The 20,667-nt window shown below is 44.2% G+C and overlaps 1 protein-coding gene across 3 annotated transcripts in view; it reads right to left on the bottom strand.

Moving 5' to 3' along the window:
• dnaaf9 (dynein axonemal assembly factor 9) overlaps positions 1-20,069 on the bottom strand; it is a 258,377-nt gene extending 238,308 nt beyond the window's left edge. For 2 of the 3 annotated variants that reach the window (XM_059650397.1, XM_059650389.1), the window contains exon 1: positions 19,558-20,069. Coding sequence is in view for 2 of the 3 variants with exons in the window: in XM_059650389.1 (XP_059506372.1) it covers positions 19,558-19,652 (95 nt within the window). In the remaining variant the exon portion in view is untranslated. The remainder of the gene's footprint in view (positions 1-19,557) is intronic. The other variant, XM_059650395.1, reaches the window with a different exon arrangement.
• Between the last annotated feature and the right edge of the window lie 598 nt (positions 20,070-20,667).

Below are 20,667 nucleotides of genomic sequence, written 5' to 3'. Positions count from 1 at the left end.
TAGAAAACACCAAACAAAATTTCACTCTTTGAAACCTTGACTATAAAACAGGCAAACCAATATACAAACGTGGATTACCAGGCAAACTGTATTTAATGGAACACATGAACAATACTTCAACAAAGACCATCTCAGACATACAGACTGTTTCCCCAGCATCTAAGTCCTGAACACCTTTCAGAAGTATCACTTCGTGAAGAGCAGTTAACTCCTCTTACGCAGAAAAGAAAACCTCAGCACAAAACCTGACCACAGCTTTAATCCACCTGAGCTCCACTGATTTGTTGGTGAACCGAAGGGTGCACTTCTGCACAATTGCTTCACTTCAGTTCAGTCTTCAGAAAACAAAGTCTTTCAGCTGGCCCAAACACATTCAAAAAGACTTGTTCTGTGGCTTGTTCACGATCTTTAGGGAAGGAAACTACCATTCTTACCTGATTCTAGACCCACAACAATGTGTTTGATGCTCAAATCGCCCTCGGGGCAATTAGGGATGGGCAATAAATGCTGCTTGGCCAACAATGCCCTCAATCCATGAATGAATAAAGAAAAAAATTCTTGAGTTGTTGGTGATGCACTCACCCAGGCAACTGGAGAATATGCCAGCACACTCCTGACTTGTAGATGGTGGACAGTCTTTGGAGAAGTCAACAGACAAGTTCCTCACCACAGTATTCCTTGCTTCTGATTGATCAGAAACTCAAGTGGACTTATTACGTAAACATAGTGGTACAGGAGTCAATGATAATTCCCGGGATTTTGATAGTAGGAGATTCAGTGATGGCAACACTTGAACATCAAGGGGTGGTGCTTAAATGGTCTCTTATTGGTGATGGTCATAGCCTGACATTTGTGTAGCACAAATGTTATTTGCCACTTGTCAGTCCAAGCCTGGATATTGTCCAGATCTTGTTGCATTTGAACATGGACCGCTTCAGTATTTGAGGAGAATGGTGAAGACCGGGTAATCATTGGCAAACGTCCCCACTTCTGACCTTATGATGGAGAGAAGGTCTTGATGAAACTGAAGATGGTTGGGCCTAGGACACTGCCCTGAGGAACGCCTGCAGACATGTCCTGGAGCTGAGATGACTGACCAACAACCACGACCATCTTCCTACGTCAGGTATGGCTCCAGCCATCGGAGAGATTGCCCCAATACCCTTCGATTCCAATTTTGCTAAAGTTCCTTGATGTCACACCCAGTCAAACGCAGCTTTGATTGCAAGGGTATCACTCTCACCTCATGTCTGGAATTCAGCTCTTTTGTCTATGTTTGAACCAAGGCTGCAATGACGTCAGGAGCTGAGTGGACCTGGCGGAACCCAAACTGAGATCACTGAGCAGGTTATTGCTGAGCAAGTGCTGCTTGAGAGCATTTTTGATGACACCTTCCATCACTTTCCTGATGATCAAGAGTGGACTAATGAGCGATAATGGCTGGGTTGAATTTGTCCTGCTGTGTGTGTACAGGACATACTCAGGCAATTTTCCACATTACGAGGTAGATACCAGTGTTGTAACTGTACTGGAACAGCTTGGCCAACCAAGTAGCAAGTTCTGGAGCACAAGTCTTCAGTACTATTGCCGGAATGCTGTCAGAGCCCATAGCCTTTGTAGTATCCAGCGTCTACAACTGTTTCTCGATATCACATGGAGTGAATAAAATTGGCTAAAGACTGGTATCACTAATGCTGGGGACCACTGGAGGCAGAGGAGATGGATCACCCACTTGGCACTTCTGGCAGAAGACTGCTGCGAATGCTTTATTCTTATCTTTTGCATTGATAGAACATAGAACAGTACAGCACAGAACAGGCCCTTCAGCCCACGATGTTGTGCCGACCATTGATCCTCATGTACGCACCCTCAAATTTCTGTGACCATATGCATGTCCAGCAGTCTCTTTAAATGACCGCAATGACCTTGCTTCCACAACTGCTGCTGGCAACGCATTCCATGCTCTCACAACTCTCTCTGTAAAGAACCCGCCTCTGACATCCCCTCTATACTTTCCTCCAACCAGCTTAAAACTATGACCCCTCGTGCTAGCCATTTCTGCCCTGGGAAATAGTCTCTGGCTATCAACTCTATCTATGCCTCTCATTATCTTGTATACCTCAATTAGGTCCCCCTCCTCCTCCTTTTCTCCAATGAAAAGAGTCAGAGCTCAGTCAACCTCTCTTCATAAGATAAGCGCTCCAGTCCAGGCAGCATCTGGTAAACCTCCTCTGAACCCTCTCCAAAGCATCCACATCTTTCCTACAATAGGGCGACCAGAACTGGACGCAGTATTCCAAGCGCGATCCAACCAAAGTTTTATAGAGCTGCAACAAGATCTCATGACTCTTAAACTCAATCCCACTGTTAAATGAAAGCCAAAATACCATATGCTTTCTTAACAACCCTGTCCACTTGGGTGGCCATTTTAAGGGATCTGTGTATCTGCACACCAAGTCGTCACTGATAAATCCATGAAGGACAGTACACCATCACCAAGGTACCCTGTATTCCCACAAGAACAGTCCTTGACTTTAGTATTGCCTCATTCAGACCTAGGTGCTAGAGTATCAGAATCTCTAACACTTCCTTTTTTATGTCAGGCAAGGTTCCTTGACTAGACCAGATTAAGAGCCCTAACCAGGGAATTCATTTTCTGTGAAGTCCAGCCGGCTGACCTCATTACAATCAACATAGGACAGAAATAGAAAAGGTTGCTTCTGTCAAGTCCAAGAATCTGAAACAGGGAGGAAAAAAAAAAGTTTCCTAGAGAACCTAACAGGTATGGCAGTATTTGTTGAGAGAAAAACAAAGTTTCAGACAAAGAGTCACTGGATTCTAAAGATGGACTGTTTTTTCCAGGTTTCCAGAATTTACAGTTGTACATGTCTGTTTATTTCCCCAAGAATCTTGTTTCAGTAAGATCACCTCTACCTCTAAGCCTCAACAAGTACAGGTCCAACCTACTGAGCCTCATCTCAACAGATGGGCCCTCGATATCAAGCTTCAGCTTAGCAAACGTTCTCTGGACTAACTTCAATATCGGTACATTTTTCCCTCATATAAGAGCCCAAAACTATTCACAGTACTCTCCCTGTGGTCAGACTACTACCTCGTTTAGTTTTAGCAAAACCTCTACTTTTATACTCCTTTTGAAACACGGTCAATATTCCATTTGCTTTCTTTCTTACCGGTGAACTGGAATGCTAGCGATTGCGATTCATGCACGAAAACTCCCAAATACTTATGCTCTTAAGCCATGCCCTACCACACATACATACCAGTACTTTACCCCTAACACCAGTGGTCAGCTTATTTAACAAGCTGCTGTGCAGTACCTTGTCAAAAGGTCTTCTGGAAATCCAAACAAATCACATCCATTGGCTCTCCTTTGTTTAACCTGCTTGTTACCTCAAAAGAATTCTCATACATTTGCCAGGTATGATCTCCCATTCTTGAAGCCATGCTGACTCAGCCCTATTTTACCATCCACTTCCAAGTACTCCACAATCCTTTCCAGTCCCCGGGACCCTCCCCTGATTCCAGTGATTCTTGAAAGATCATTACCAATACCCCCACAATCTCCTCAGCTATCTGCTTCAGAGCTCAAGCGATTTATCCACCTTTAGATGTCTCAGCTTCCCCAACACCTTCTCCTTTGTGATGGTCACTACACTCACCTATGTACCCCAACTTTCCTGATGTTCTTGCACGCAACTGGTGTCTTTCACAATGAAAACTGATGCAAAACACCTATTTAGTTCATCCGCTATTTCTTTGCTCCCATTACCACTTTGGATCACTGAAAAACGAGGCTGGCAATGTCCACTCTTGCCTATCCCTGTTCAATCCCCATCTTTTCAAGTGTTGTCTAATGCTGTTCTCCATTTCTAATAATTTCCCCCTCACTGAATGGCAGATTAATTGGTCTGTAATTACCTGGCCTATTCTTGCATGAAGGAACCACGTTAGCTGTCTTCCATTCATCTGGAATTTCACATGTAACCAGTTAAGTATTTAATATCTCTGCCAGGACCCCAGCAATCTCATTCCTTGCCGCCCACAGCAGTCTGTGATACATACAATCAGGTCTGGGGATTTATGCCACAACATGGTCATTAAAACATCAAATAATTCCATTTTGAATTTTAGCTTGTACTCTAACCTCAACATCCCTCCTGAAATCCATGGCAACATGGTTTGACTTTCTTGTGAACGCAGGTGAGCAATGCTCATTTAAGAACTCACCCACATCCACTGGCTACAGGCACAGATTGCCTCTTTGGTCTCTATTAAGCGCCATTCTTTATTTTTAATATACTTAACATAGTAGCCTTGGGGTTGTCTTTAACCATATCCGCCAGAAGGTATTTTGTAGCCCTTCTTTGCTTTCCGTATTTCTTTTCAGTGTTCCCTAAACTCTCTACACCTTTCAAAGACAACCTCTGTTTTAATGTGCTGCACCTGACATATACTCCCTCCCTTTTTTTAAAAAGTCAAAATTCAATATTCTTTGACATTCAAGGTCCCCTGGACTTGCTGCCCGTGCCTTTCACTCTGAGGAACATGTCAGCCCTGAATTTTCACTATACTACTTTTAAACAACTTCCAATTTCCAAACATAGCCTGACCTGCAAGTAGGTATTCACAGAGGAGAGGGCCATGACAGATGCTGAGGTTAGGGATAGATGTTTCATTACGCTTGGTCAAGCTGGCATGGGGGCGGGGGTGGAGAAGGAAGAAGTGTTGAGTATTCTAAAAGGCATTAGGGTGGGCAAGTCCCCAGGTGTCTGAGGGGGAATTATAGCTGGGGCCTTAACAGATATCATTGCAGCATCCTTGAGCACAGGCAAGGTCCTGGAGGACTGGAGAATTGCTAATGTTATCCCCTTGTTTAAGAAGAGTAGCAAGGATAATCCAGGTAAATTATCGACTGGTGAGCCTGACGTCAGTGGTGGGGAAGCTGCTGGAGAAGATGCTGAGGAATAGAATCTATTTACATTTGGAAGAAAGTGGGCCGATTAGTGATAGGCAGCATGGTTTTGAGTAGGGAAGGTCATGTCTTACCAACTTGATAGAATTCTTTGAGGACGTGACAAAGTTGATACATGAGGGAAGGGTTGCAGATGTCATATACGTGAGCTTCAGCAAGGCATTTAATAAGGTTTCCCATGGTAGGCTGATGGGCAAAGTGAAGTCGCATGGAGTCCAGGATGTACTAGCTAGATGGATAGAGAACTGGCTGGGCAACAGGAGACAGAGTTGTCGTGGAAGGGAGTTTCTCAAAGTGGAGAACTGTGACCAATGGTGTTCCACAGGGATCCGAGTTGGGGCCATTGTTGTTTGTGATCGACATAAATCATCTGGAGAAAGGTATAGAGGGTCTGATTAGCAAGTTTGCATACGACACTAAGATTGGTGGAGGGCACTGTTGGAAAATGCAGAATATAGATAGATTGGACAGTTGGGCAGAGAAATGGCAGATGGAGTTCAATCCAGGCAAATGCGAGGTGATGCATTTTGGAAGATCTAATTCAAGAGAGTGAACTATACAGTAAATGGAAAAGCCATTGATGCATACAGATCTGCATGTTTGGGTCCGTGGTTCCCTGAAGGTGGCAGCACAAGTTGATAGAGCGGTCAAGAAGGCAAATGGCATGCTTTCATTCCTCGGACGGGGCATCGAGTACAAGAGTTGACAGGTCATGTTACAGTTGTATAGGACTTGGGTTTGACCACATTTGGAATACTGTGTACAGTTCTGGTCACGACATTACCAAAACGATGTGGATGCTTTGGAGAGGGTGCAGAGGAGGTTCACCACGATGTAGCCTGGTATGAAGGGTGCTAGCTATGAAGAGAGGTTCAGTAGATTAGGATTTTATTTATATTAGAAAGACAGAGGTTGAGGGAGCACCTGATTGAGATCTACAAAATCTGAGGGGTGCAGACAGGGTGGATAGCAAGAAGCTTTTCTTCTCCTCCCTCCGCCCCCCCCCCCCGCAAACCAAGAGTGAGGGAATCATTTACGAGGGGTCACGATTTCAAGGTTGGGGGAGGGGGGGGGGGGGGAGTTTAAGGGTTTAAGGGAGATACACATGCAAAGTTCTTCATGCAGAGGGTTGTGGGTGCCTGGAATGCGTTGCTGGCAGAGCTGGGCACGATAGCATCATTTAAGATGTATCTCAACAGATGCACGAATGGGCACGGAGCAGAGGGATACAGATCCTTGGAAAATAGACGACAGGTTTAGATAGAAGATCCGGATCGGCACAGGCTTGGAGGGCCGAAGGGCCTGTTCCTGTGCTGTAATTTTCTTTCTTCTCTCTTCCAGCTACTCCACATCTATGTTTGCCAGATCCTGTCTCAATATGGAAATTGGCCTTCCCCAGTTGGGACACAACCTCTGCACTATCCTTATTCCTTTCCACAATGATTTTAAAACTTGCAGTGACTGTCACTTATACCCAAAATGTTCGCCCATTGAAACTTTAACCACTTGAGCAGCTTCATTTCCTAGTATAAAAACAGAACTACAGGCACTGGAAATCAGAAACCACACAAAAATTAGCAGGAAAAAAAGAATTCAGCAAGTCTGGCAGTGTCTGTGGAGACAAAGCAGATTACTGTTTCGGAGTCAATAAATGTGGAGCTGGAAAGGCAAGCAGGTCAAACAGCATCCAAGCAGGGAAGTCAGTGTTGCCAATCGACCATCCTGATGAAGGGTTTCAGCCCAAAACACTAACGTTCCTATTCTCAGATGCTATCTGACCAGCTCTACATTTTGACTCTAGCTTCCAGCATCTGTCTCCAAGTTACTGTTTAGGAGTTCTGATGGTTTCACTTTCAAGGTTCATGTCTAGCACGAGCTCATTTCTACTATGAAGGACTGGCACAAAAAGATCTTTTGGACGCACTTTAAAAACACCACACAATCTGATCCTTTAGCACTAATGTTAGTCAATGTGAAATCCTATACAACTATAATCTTACTTCTGTCACATCTTGGTGATCTGCTGCACAGCTGGTCCGCTCTTGCTCTGACTTTATTACAGTCTCTCAAGACTGATTCAAAACACAGCTTATTTTGTTATCTTTAAATCTTAACTATTCTAACATACTGGCTGATCTCCTGCATCCTTCTCCCTGAAAAGCTGTGGTTATCCCAAACTTCACTGCCATTTTAACTTGCAAGAACCTCCTTTCACCTATCACTGTTCAATTTCTTCAAGCAAATTCCAAAATACTTTTACAGCATACAGTTTAGTTAAAATTTACTCATGGGTGTTGCCGGCTTGGCAGCATTTACTGCCCATCCTTAACTGCCCATCTGGCAGTTCAGAGTCAACCACATTGTTGTGGGTCTGGAGTCACATGTAGGCCAGACAAGGTAAGGATGGTTTCCTTCCCAAAAGGGCATGAGTGAGCCAGGTGGGTTTTTCCAACAATCGACAATAGATTCAAAATCATGAAGTTCCAGACATGTATTAGATTCAAATTCCACCCTCTGCGATGGCAGGATTCAATCCCACGTCCCCAAAACATTATCTGGGTCTCTGGATTAATAGTCCAGCGATAATACCACTAGGCCATCACCGCCCCCAAAAATCAAGACTGCAAAATTAATCGAAATTAAAAAGGATGGAACAGCCAACATCTGCAGAGGTTTTCGATTTTGCTTGTCAGACATCTTCTTAACACTTTTTTTCCAATCAGACATTATTAACAAATTGAGAGAGGATTTTGTTCCTCAATTCAATTGATAATGTCTACCAAAGTTCCTGAAAAAAGGGATTATAGCAGGATGGAACAAGTTGCAGTCACGACTTGAAACCGGATTACACAAATTGTAAAATGTAGTATGATACTTGCATTGAATTCAGAATCCTTCAGAATACTCTTTCTCACCACAGAACAATGTGCAGCATTGTGTGAAACTAAATCACGGTCTCTATCCAGTGACTAGTCCAATAACATTTCACTGAAATTACAGGCAACATGCAGGTCATCAGCAGATTATCATGTTAAACAATAAGTGGTTCACAACAGAATGGAAATAAATCCGAATATGCTGCTTTCACCCCAACCATGGCAACACAAACATTCCATCCTCTTAGACATGGCAGTTATTTGACATATCTGACTTTGCATGGTTTGCATATTCAACTCCAAATATATTTTAAGTTGCTACATCTATTTCTTGTGGCAAAGATTAACTCACGTTGCATGAAAGCCACAAATTTCATTTTAGAAAGCTGTACAATTCAAAACAGAGAAGAAAACACAACAGAAAATCTGTAATCCAATTCAGCCTCCAAATGTTATAAAACAAAAATCTCTGATCCATGGAACAAGCATTTCACTCTTTGGCCTTGCCACATTTTGTATACTCATTAAAACCTATTCTGTTCGTTTCAAGTCGAAGTTTCATTTCAACGATGTTTTCTTCGAGTTACTACAACACAGGAAGCTATGTTTAGCCCATCAAATGAATGCCATCGCATTGTAGAGCAGTTGTCAGTCCCAACACACTGCAGCATCCCCACAAGTCTATTTCCCCAAAGTGCCGATGCTATTTTCCTTTGTAAAAACTTAGCATGTCTAATTTCACTGCTGTCAGACAGCAAATTCCATATCATCACCATTGCCTGCAAAAGCTCTTCTTCACATATCCCAGCTTAAATTTTCATTTCAAATATGCAACCTCAAACTTTGTGCTTTTTTTTTAAAATGTTCATTTACGGTATGAGAGTCAAAAACAAGGTTGCTGGAAAAGCTCAGCAGGTCTGGCAGAATCTATGAAGTTAAAAAGAGTTAATGTTTCGGGTCCAGTGACCCTTTCTCAGCGCTTAGAAAAGGCAAGGACTGATTATAGATTGTCAACTTGGCTTTGTGGATGCGAAATCATGTCTCACTAACTTGACAGTTTAATGAAGGATTATTGAAGGCAGACTAATGAATGCGGTCTATATAGATTTCAGTTAGACGATAAGATTCCACGTGGTAGACTGGTTAACAAGGTCAGATCACATGAAACACAGGGAGAACTAGACACCCGGATACATAACTGGCTGAAAAGGTACGAGACGGGGGTGGTGGTGGAGCGCTGCTTCTCAGACTGGGTGGCTGTGAACAGCGGTGCGCCACAAGGATCAGTGCTGGGTCCACTGCTTTTTGTCATTTATATAAACGATTTGGACATGAATACAGGAGTTATGGTTAGTATGTTTGCACAGGACACCAAAATCGGTGATGTAGTGACAATCAGGGTTACTACAGAATACAACAGGGCCTTGATCAGATGGGTTGATGGGCTGAGGTGTGGCAGATGGATTTTAAATTTGATAAAACGTGAGCTGCTGCATTTTGAAAAAGAAAACCAGGGCAGGACTTGTACACTTCATAGTAGGGTTGTGGGGTCTGATGCTAAATAAACTGAACCATTTCAGGGGTTAAGTAATGAGGAGTGATTATATAAGTCTGGCCTGTTTTCTCTAGCATTTAGAAGGTTAAGAGATAATCTGAACGAAATTCTTCAAGATATTAAAATGGAAAAGTCAGGGTGAATAAGCAGAAACTTTCCCATTGGTTGAAGATTCAAGAACGAGAGGCAATCGTCTGAGATTTAGGGCCAGACCATTCAGGAGAGGGGTTTGGAAGCACTTCCATGCACACAGGGTGGTAAGATGTTTAGCTCTCTCATCCATCAACAGCAGTGGATGCGAGATCAGTTGTTAATTTTTTGTTAGGCAGCCTCAGACTTAAAATTACCTGAGGTTCAAGAGATATGGGCCAAAGGCAGCTATGTAGAGTTGGGCCACAGGTCAGCTATGATCTCACTGAATGGTGGAAGAGGCTCAAGAACCTTATGTGCTGAGTCATTTAGCTTAAGGCATAAGTTTTTGGACTCACTGTTCAAAAATGACCATCTGACATTAGAGAAATGGATGTGAAATTGCTCGCTGAGCTGGAAGGTTAGTTTTCAGACGTTTCGTCACCATTCTAGGTAACATCATCAGTGAACCTCCGACGAAGCGCTGGTGTTATGTCCCGCTTTGTATTTATCCTTTGCAGAACTAAAATCAAAAGTCCATTCATCTGTTCTTTAAAATCCAAATTCGTACATATATAAATCATATCACAATTATGTAATTTAAATGATGCATTTCAACTGCGTAGTGTTACGATGCATTTAGTTAGATATCATGATGCACAGATCTTTCCAAGTGTGCACATGGTCTGGTATGCTAAATCATGCTCCAACCCTAACATACTGCTGGCAAAAAAACTGAATGCTTTTAAGTTGCTTCATAGTGCTTTTTGTTGAGAAGGGTGTGACAGCTTGTGAATGCTGATTTTCTATGTTCATACTGCTGTCAATTAGAGATAATTTTGAGTAAGTCAAGGTAGCTTTTAGAACATAGAACAGAACAGTACAGCACAGAACAGGCCCTTCAGCCCACAATGTTGTGCCGACCATTGATCCTCATGTACGCACCCTCAAATTTCTGTGACCATATGCATGTCCAGCAGCCCCTTAAATGACCCCAATGACCTTGCTTCCACAACTGCTGCTGGCAACGCATTCCATGCTCTCAACTCTCGGTGTAAAGAACCCGCCTCTGACATCCCCTCTATACTTTCCTCCAACCAGCTTAAAACTATGACCGCTCGTGCTAGCCATTTCCGCCCTGGGAAATAGTCTCTGGCTATCAACTCTATCTATGCCTCTCATTATCTTGTATACCTCAATTAGGTCCCCCGCCTCCTCCTTTTCTCCAATGAAAAGAGACCAAGCTCAGTCAACCTCTCTTCATAAGATAAGCCCTCCAGACCAGGCAGCATCCTGGTAAACCTCCTCTGAACCCTCTCCAAAGCATCCACATCTTTCCTATAATAGGGTGACCAGAACTGGACGCAGTATTCCAAGTGCGGTCTAACCAAAGTTTTACAGAGTTGCAACAAGATCTCATGACTCTTAAACTCAATTCCCCTCTTAATGAAAGTCAAAACACCATATGCTTTCTTAACAACCCTGTCCACTTAGGTGGCCATTTTAAGGGATCTATGTATCTGCACACCAAGATCCCTCTGTTCCTCCACACTGCCAAGAATCCCATCCTTAATCCTGTACTCAGCTTTCAAATTCGACCTTCCAAAATGCATCACCTCGCATTTATCCAGGTTGAACTCCATCTGCCACCTCTCAGCCCATCTCTGCATCCTGTCAATGTCCCGCTGCAGCCTACAACAGCCCTCTATACTGTCAACGACACCTCCGACCTTTGTGTCGTCTGCAAGCTTGCTGACCCATCCTTCAATCCCCTCATCCAAGTCATTAATAAAAATTACAAACAGTGGAGGCCCAAGGACAGAGCCCTGTGGAACCCCACTCACCACTGACTTCCAGGCAGAATGTTTTCCTTCTACTGCCACTCGCTGTCTTCTGTTGGCCAGCCAATTCTGTATCCAAGCAGCTGAGTTCCCCTGTATCCCATTCCTCCTGACCTTCTGAATGAGCCTACCATGGGGAACCTTATCAAATGCCTTACTGAAGTCCATATACACCACATCCACAGCTCGACCCTCATCAACTTTTCTAGTCACATCCTCAAAAAACTGGATAAGGTTTGTGAGGCATGTCCTACCCCTCACAAAGCCGTGTTGACTGTATTTGATCAAGCCATGCTCTTCCAGATGGTCATAAATCCTATCCCTCAGAATCCTTTCTATCACCTTGCAGACGACAGACGTGAGACTTACTGGTCTGTAATTGCTGGGGATTTCCCTATTTCCTTTCTTGAAGAGAGGAATTACATTTGCCTCTCTCCAGTCCTCAGGTACGACTCCAGTGGAGAGCGAGGATGCAAAGATCTTCACAAGTAGCGAAGCAATTTCATTTCTCGCTTCCCAAAGCGGCCGAGGATAAATCTGGTGACTGGCGACTTGTCAATCTTAATGTTTGACAAAATTTTCAGCACATCAGCACAACACATTCCTTACCATGGAACAATTGCTCCCAGTCCATGCTTCCTAACTCATGTCTAATCGCGTCATAGTTTCCTCTTCCCCAATTAAATATCCTCCCATTTTGCCTAATCCTCTCCTTCTCCATAGCTATGCATAATGTGAGGAAGTTCTGGTCACTATCACTAAAATGCTCTCCCACCGCAAGATCTGATACCTGCCCCAGCTCGTTTCCGAGTACCAAGTCTAGAATGGCCTCTCCCCTCGTCGGCCTGTCAACGTACTGCGTTAGGAAACCCTCCTGAACACACCTTACAAAAACAGCTCCATTCAAATCTTCTGCTCGAAGCAGGTTCCAATCAATATTAGGAAAGTTAAAGTCACCCATTACAACAACCCTACTGCGCCCACACTTTTCCAAAATCTGTCGAACTACGCTTTCTTCAATCTCCCTGCTGCTATTGGGGGGCCTGCAGTAAACCCCTAACGAGGTGACTGCTCCCTTGCTGTTCCTAATTTCCACCCATACAGACTCGGTAGGCAGATCTTCCTCGACAATGGAAGCCTCTGTAGCTGTGATACCCTCTCTGATTAGTAGTGCTACACCCCCTCTTTTTTCCCCGCTCCCTATTCTTTTTAAATGTTCTAAACCCTGGAACATCCAGCAACCATTCCTGCCCATGAGAAACCCATGTCTCTGTTATGGCCACAACATCATAGCACCAGGTACTGATCCATGCTGTAAGTTCATCACTTTTATTCCTGATACTCCTTGCATTAAAGCAAACACACTTTAACCGATCCCTTGGTTCCTTCCCACTAGCTGGTCTACCTCTTGCTACTGCCTCACCTGCATCAACTCTCACTTCTGGTATACAGCTCAGGTTCCCACCCCCCTGCCATACTAGTTTAAACCCTCTCGAACTACTCGAGCAAACCTTCCACCCAGGACATGGGTCCCCTTCCAGTTCAGATGCAACCCGTCCTTCTTGTACAGGTCCCACCTTCCCCAGAAGGCATCCCAATTATCTACATATCTGAAGCCCTCCCTCCTACACCAGCTGCGTAGCCACGTGTTCAGCTGCGCCCACTCCCTGTTCCTTGCTCTCCCCCTGGCCCCAACCAATGTCATTAATTTCCTTTCTATCAAGCACATGTGTGCGCAAACTCTAGTCTAATGTTTGGGTGTTGCTGGCTGGGTCAGAATTTGTCTATTCCTAACTGCCCTTCAACTGAATGGCTCATATTCCCATGCAGGCCCCAACAAGTAAAGAAGGCAGATTTGCTGCCCTAAAAGACATTAGTGAACTACATGGGTTTTTTTGATAACCAACCAATGCAGGAAAATAATTCCAACTTCTCTTGCCTTTCGTATACAGGATTGTTAAGTGCCCAAGAATGCTTATGACCATCTGTATAAGATATTGTTTGGAGTCTTCAGAAAAGATGTAATATAGGTTTGGCAAAGTGACTGTGGAGATACATGTGCATTCATATTTAAGGATTAAGTCATACAGCTGTACAAAATGGAAAAAGACCCTCTGGTCCAACTTATCCACACTAAACAGATATCCTAAATTAATCTAGTCCCACTTACCAGCAAGTGGCCCATTATCCCTCTAAACCCTTCCTATTCATATACCCATCCAAATGCCTTTTAAATGTTCTAAGTGTATTAGCCTCCACCACTTCCTCTGGCAGCTCATTCCATACAACCACCACCCTCTGCATGAAAATGTTGCCGGTCAGGTTCATTTTACATCTTTCACCTCTCACCTTAAAACGCCTCACACGCTAGTTTTGGACTCCTGAAACCTGGGAAAAAGGTCTTGGCCATTTGATCTTTCTATTCCTCTCATGATTTTATAAACCTCCATAAGACCAGCCCTCAGCCTCCGATGCGCTAAACAAAATAGCCTCAGTCTATTCAGCCTTTACCTGTAGCTCAAAGCCTTCAATCATGGCAACATCCTTGTAAACTTTTCTTGCACTTTTTTGCCCAGGAACATCTTTCTTATGGCAAGCAGAACAGAACTGAATGCAATATTTTAAATGGCCTAACCAATGTCCTGTACAGCCACAACATGTCATCCCAACTCCTATACTCGATGCACTGACCAATAAAGGCAAACATACTAAATGCCTTTTTCATATCTCGAAAGCCAATTTATCCTTCCTAACGTGTGGTGCCCAGATCTACTCTCAGTACTCCAATAAGAGACTAAATCAGTGTTTTTGTCTGACTGCAGCATAACTTATTACATTCTTACACCCCAGTTTTCTCGATAGAAAGGCCAGCATTCCATCAGTTTTGTTTTTTTGCCCTGTACCCATTTCTGGCATTTTAAAAGTCAAAGCACCTGAGGCCCCAAGTCTCTTTGGACATCTACTCCATCAATATACCATCTAGAAAACCCACTGATTTATAATTTTTTGGTCCAAAATAGAGTCAAATATAAGCAAGCGTGAGGTTATCTATCTGCCAGATTTACCCATTCACCCAACCTATCAACATCGCTTGGTAACTTTAGTGGGATGGAACCCATGAATCACCAGAGCCATGGCTCCAGCTCAGACACATCAATCACGGGAATGGCAGAGGCCTGTAACTGAAAACCCAGAGCTCATTAGAGACTCAGGAACCCATTTCTGTCATTCCAACCAATGTCAAGCAGTGATTGGAGGAGCAGTGATGGAGGAACAAGACAACAAACTCGATTGCATTAAAATCTTGTATTATACTCTGTTTCAAGATGGCACCTGAACGCAAGACCATAATACATAGGAGTGGAAGGACATTCGGCCCATCGAGTCCCAGCCTCTACTGCGCTCCATGGCAATGAATTCCACAGGCCCACCACTCTCTGGCTGAAGAAGTGTCTCCTCATGTCCGTTCTAAAATTTACCCCCTCTAATTCTAAGGCTGTGCTCACTGGTACTAGTCTCCCCACCTAATGGAAACAACTCACCAGCGTCCACCCTTTCTGAACCATACATTATCTTCTAAGTTTCTACTAGATCTTCCTCCAACCTTCTAAACTCTAATGAATACAATCCCAGGATCCTTAGCCATTCATTGTACATTAAACCTACCAAATTATGGACATACACCACTGCATCCAGCAATGCTTATTGTGACGATAATATGAGACAAAGGTAGCGGGCAGTCTGGTCAAAGCCAATCAAGTAAACAGCTTGAGAGACCTGGGCTTTTCTTTAAGAATCATTGGAACAATGCAACCAGCCTGAACGCGTGGAGTCAGACAGTACTAAGATTTTCAGTCTTAGCTTTCAGCAGTTGTTTGGGTCTTGAAATTGGATGTGAAAGCTCTTATTCCTCTGTTACAACTTAAACCTTGGGTTCCGACAGCGGGAAGAGAGGTGCATGAGAGATAATCCACTTTACTGAATTTGTGTTTGCCAAGGCTATGTCTATGCAATGTTACTATATTGGAACTATTAACTAGCTAGTTAATATATTATGTTGTTAAGCATTTCAATAGTTAAAGTTAAGCCAATTCTTTTTATTTTCACAATGCAGTTAAAAAACAGACATAACAAAGTGTGTTTTGCTTAAAGTCAAGTAGTTTGACAAATCGAATTGCATCTGGAACACAATGCCTTTCACTTCACATTAAAAGAAGAACAAATTAGGGTCTAGGCTATCTCCCTAATATATTTTGAGGGGATTTGGTCTTGTCTAACATAAGAAAAGACTATTAAATAACATAAGAAAAGACTATTAAAAACTCAAAAGAAGTCAGGAAAAAAACTGAGAATAATCATCAAGTTCTATTCTGGCTTGTTTCAGTTGCACACTTAAACAGTATGAAAGATTTTTTATTAATTAAGATAATTTGCAAAATAAACCTTCGACTCAGCGGGCTGTAGTTGGCTAAGCCGTTCACGGTTAAACAATGTGGGCAAAGGATTTGTTTAAAAACTGCACATGCTCCAACATGGCTCACATTGCTCCTTTTTAATCACATGTTGCAGGATCAAAATGAAGGGAAATACTGGAGTTGGAGACAGGCAGGCAACTTTTTCCAACAAAACATGGAGATAGAGAAGCACAGCAAGTCAGACAGCAAAGGAATAACAATGTCAACATTTTGGGACAGGACTGGGGAGGGGGAAGGGAGCTCAGAAATAAAGAGAGGGAAGGTAGGTGGGATGCTGATAAATGGATGCAGGTAGGAGGCTGTAGTGATTGGTCAATGGGAAGGATAGAGCAACAGGTGAGAACGAAGTGGTACAGATTGTGTCAGATCAAGGAGGTGGAGATGAGGGGGAGAGCCAGACATGGGATGAGGCTGGGGGTAGAAAGATTTTGAAGCTGGTGAACTCTACGTTGAGGCCATTGAGCTGTTTGTAGGATACGTGAACAGTCCCTCTTCCACTGACACTATCCCTCACCTCTTCCACTGATGACTGATTCAGTGCTGCCTTGTGCTCCCATGAGGAACTCTAACAATTCATCCATTTCACCAATTCCTTTCTCCCCAACCTAAAATTCACCTGGACCATTTCCGACACCTCCCTCCCCTTCCTGAACCTCTCCACTTGTGTCTCCAGCAACCGACTCAGCACAGGCATCCATTTCAAACACCCATTCCCACAGCTACTTCAACGACACCTCATCTCACCCTTGCAAGATTACTGTGCCATACTCCCAATTCCTCTGCCTCCATGCCATCTGCTCCCAGGACGAAGCGTTTCATTCCTGTACATCCCACATGTACTCCTACTTCAAGGCCATAACCCCCTTCTCCAGTGATTCATCCTGCCCTCAACCCGTACATCTGCCCCCACACCCCCAACAAGGATATCGGGCCCCTGGTCCTCACATGCCACCCCACCGAATTTCCAAATCCAATGCATCATCCTTCATCATTTTTGACATCTGTGATCAGACCCCATCACCAAAAAGATATTTCCTTCCCCACCCTTACCTTCTTACCACAAGGACCACTCACTCCGCGATTCCCTCATCAGCTCCACACTCCTTACCACCACACCCGGCACCTTTCCCTGCAAGCACAGGAAGTGCTACACCTGCCCCTGTGCCACCACTCTCACCTCCATCCAAGGTGCCAAATAATCATTCCATATCCAACAGAAATTCACCTGTACATCTTCTAATCCGGTTTACTGCATCTGTTGCTCCCGATGTGGTCTCCTCAGTGACTAATTCAGGGAGAATCTGCCATCTGTACACTCCAACTGTCAGCCATTTCAACTCCCCTCCTACTTCCTTGGTGGAACGTCCATCCTGGGCCTTCTCCATTGTCATAATATGGCCATACACAAACTGGAGGAATACCACCGAATATTCCGCCTTGGGAGCTTACAGCCCAATGGCCTCAACACAAACTTCACCAGCTTCAAATTCTCCCTACCCCAAGCTCCACATGTCCCACTCATCCCTACCTCCTTGACCTGACACAACCTGTCCATCTTTCTTCTCACCTATCCACCCCATCCTTCCCATTCACAACCCCCTACTGGCATCCACCTATCACCATCTCACCTATCTTCTGCCAGCTCCACGCACCCCCCAACTTATTTCCTCCCATTTATCTCCCTTCCCCCTCCCCAAGCCTAATGAAAGGACTTGACCCAAATGTTGACTTTCCTACTCAGATGCTGTGCTCCTCCAGCTCCACATTTTAACAACTCTGGCTTCCAGCATCTGCAGTCCTTGCTATCTCATAGTTGCTATTCCCAGGAATATTTTTCACCCTGATTAGCAAAGACATCTGACAAAAAAAAATTCACAAAGTTAGAGAGAAAAATAACTGCAGACGCTGGAATGCAAGGCAGACAAACTACAGGCTGCAAGAACACTGCAAGCCAGGCAGCGTCTAGAGGAAAAGAGAAGTCAACTTTTTGGGTATAATACTTCTTCAGGACAACCAGCATCATTCCTTTCAATACACGAAAGCCCTGATTTTTCTTTTGACTTAGTCTTCAAGTCTCTAATCACACAGTGCCTCAGGCCTCAACAGCTTAAATATAGAAAATATAACAGAAGGTTCAAAGCCACATTTAAAACAGACCATGTTAAACATATAATTAGCTGGTGTATTTTACAGATTTGAACTTATTTTGTTACTAAATGCTGCATATAAGCAAAGATGGCAGCCAGCAATACAAATAGATACTTGTCAAAAACAAAAGAGGGTATTGGTGCTCCGAGGTTGCCATCAGCTAACAACCAAGAGAAATCATATCCTACATATCTTGTGACTATTTTGACAGGCTATCAAATACCAGTGTTTCATTGAGTTCCATATATCATTTTTCACGCTGTAGTGAGTAGACTTAATGGAGGAAAATGTGAGGTAAGGCACTGTGACAGGAAGAGAAGGGCTGAATATTATTTAAATGGAGAAAGACTGCAAAAAGCTGCAGCAAATTTTAAAAATCCAGCATCTAGGTTCGGCAGGTACGAGGGAGGGTACATAGAACGTTAGAGATAACAAAGCGCGGAGCTGGACAAACACAGCAGCTACTTAGCCTGCTGTGTTCATCCACCTCCGCGCTTTGTTATCTTGGATTCTCCAGCATCTGCAGTTCCCATTATCTCTGCTTACATAGAATGTTAGCTTCTGTTTCAAAAGAATCTAATTTAATGTAGCAAAGTCTTTCTGAAACTACACAAGGCAGTAGTCAAACCACCAAAGCAGTTTTGGTACCCTTATGTAAGAAAAGATTTACTGGCACTGGAGGCAGTACACAGAAGCTTCAACTTTGCTGATCCCAGGTATGGAAGGAAAGGCTCAGTAGGTTGGGCATGTAATACTGGGGTGTAGAAGAATGAATCTTACTGAAACACACACGCTTTACAGGGGACTTGACAGGATAAATGTGGAAAGTTTGTTTCCTCTTGTGGGAAAGCCCAGGGCCAGAGGCCATAATAAAGGGTTGCCACCTAAATCACAGAAAGACCAAGAGAAGGGGGAGGGTGGTGGAGAAAATGGCAGGAAGGGAGTTGCCAGGTGACCAGAGTCAGGATGAGGAAAGAGAGGGGACGAAGAGCCGAAAAGGTGCCCGGAGGCATGTGGAGAGGGGCACAGTAGGATGACCACAGTCGTGAGGAGATGCAGGAGAGCCGCGAATGGGCACCAAATCTCATGGGGTGGGAAGAAACGACAGAGATGACACATAATCTCCCTCCAGCTCTGAAAAGAAACGCTAAGGCAGAACGAAAGAGAAAAACCACTTCCATACAAAGAGAATGTCACATCAATGCAATGACTGGAGACAGCCAAGTGAGCAAGGGCTTGGATCTGACTGGAACAAAACCGGAGAAGTGGTTTTTTGTTTTGTTTTATCTCCGACCAGAAGGAACACAATTTTTAAAAAGACCAACGCCAAAAAAAACCGAATATCATTCTAAAAGGCCAGGATGTGCTTATAGACATGGTTATTTCTGCAGCATAAATTGCCAGGCGCCCTGGGTTTAAAGATGATCGGGCTGCGGCAATCCGGTGCCCGCTAACGGTCACCAACGCCTCGCCACCGCGGGCACGAGCCCCCAGCGTTTGAATATTTGAATCGCGTCACGTTAACGGCCGCTCGCTGTACCTGACAAACGGGCTGAAAGTTTCAGACCGCACGCTCCTCCAGCCAGGCATCGGCCGCGCCTTCCCCACCGAAGCCTCTTGGAGCATCGATAACATTGCGAGTCCTTTTCTGCTTTATATATTTTTTTTTTGTTTGCGAATCTGTGCCTGTGGCAGAGGTCGGCCTTTTTCTTTGCCCCTGTTTTTGTTGCCGTTGTTATCGTCGTCTAGCTGAATGGTAGGCGTGGTGCAAGGAAGAGATAATCGAGGAGGAGGTAATCACGCAGCGGGAGCCATCACCGGCACTTCATCGTGAATGGCAATCGCGCAGAAACCAACCGCGAGGAATGGGGAAAGATCGGGGGAGGTGGGCAGCTTTCCTGAAATGTACGCCAACTCGGGTTCCCTCCGCTTTACGTTTTCTTTTGCGGTGACTGTGAATCTGAGACTGCAGTTCTACTTTTGAGAGAAAATAAAGGATTCTGACGCTGATTTTAATGTTTCGAAGCCCTGAAACAATCAACGTTCCACCCCCTCCACCAGCGTTTCTGAACATGGTCGAGGCCACCCCTTTTTGCCCCGCCTCCTCACGCCCGTCATCTGGAACGTGATTTGTGTCTCCCTTTGGCGAGTGGGGGGGTCCTAGTAAAACCGGGACGGAGGGTGGATTTGGGACATTAACAATATGCCCTTCTGCTTTCTGTCGAGTGGATTTGTTTTATAGTTGAGTACTCTTCAAGTTGAACGTCACCACCGTACCACTCAAAATAGTTACGACACAGATTGGAGGACTGCACAGCCTCTTTTCTTGCATCGCGCTCCTGATTGCGACGTAATCTGCACTGTTTTACCTTGTTACCAATTTGTCTAGTTATCGATCTGTGCAGACATGTCCTGACACACCTCTGGAGCAGATGGAACTTGCATCCGTGTCTTTTGACCCCGAGTTAGGGACAGTCCACCGCACCACAAGAGCTCACATGGGCAATCATATACTGCAACAAAAACAAAGTTGCTGGAAAAGCTCAGCAGGTCTGGCAGCATCTGTGGAGGAGAAAACAGTTAACGTTTCGGGCCCGATGACCCTTCCTCAGAATCATATACTGCACTTCATTGCAGTTCTTTGTTTTAT

This window comes from Stegostoma tigrinum, chromosome 1, assembly GCF_030684315.1.
Source record: "Stegostoma tigrinum isolate sSteTig4 chromosome 1, sSteTig4.hap1, whole genome shotgun sequence".
Classification (NCBI taxonomy): Eukaryota; Metazoa; Chordata; class Chondrichthyes; order Orectolobiformes; family Stegostomatidae; genus Stegostoma; species Stegostoma tigrinum.
This window is presented reverse-complemented; position numbering and strand designations above follow the sequence as displayed.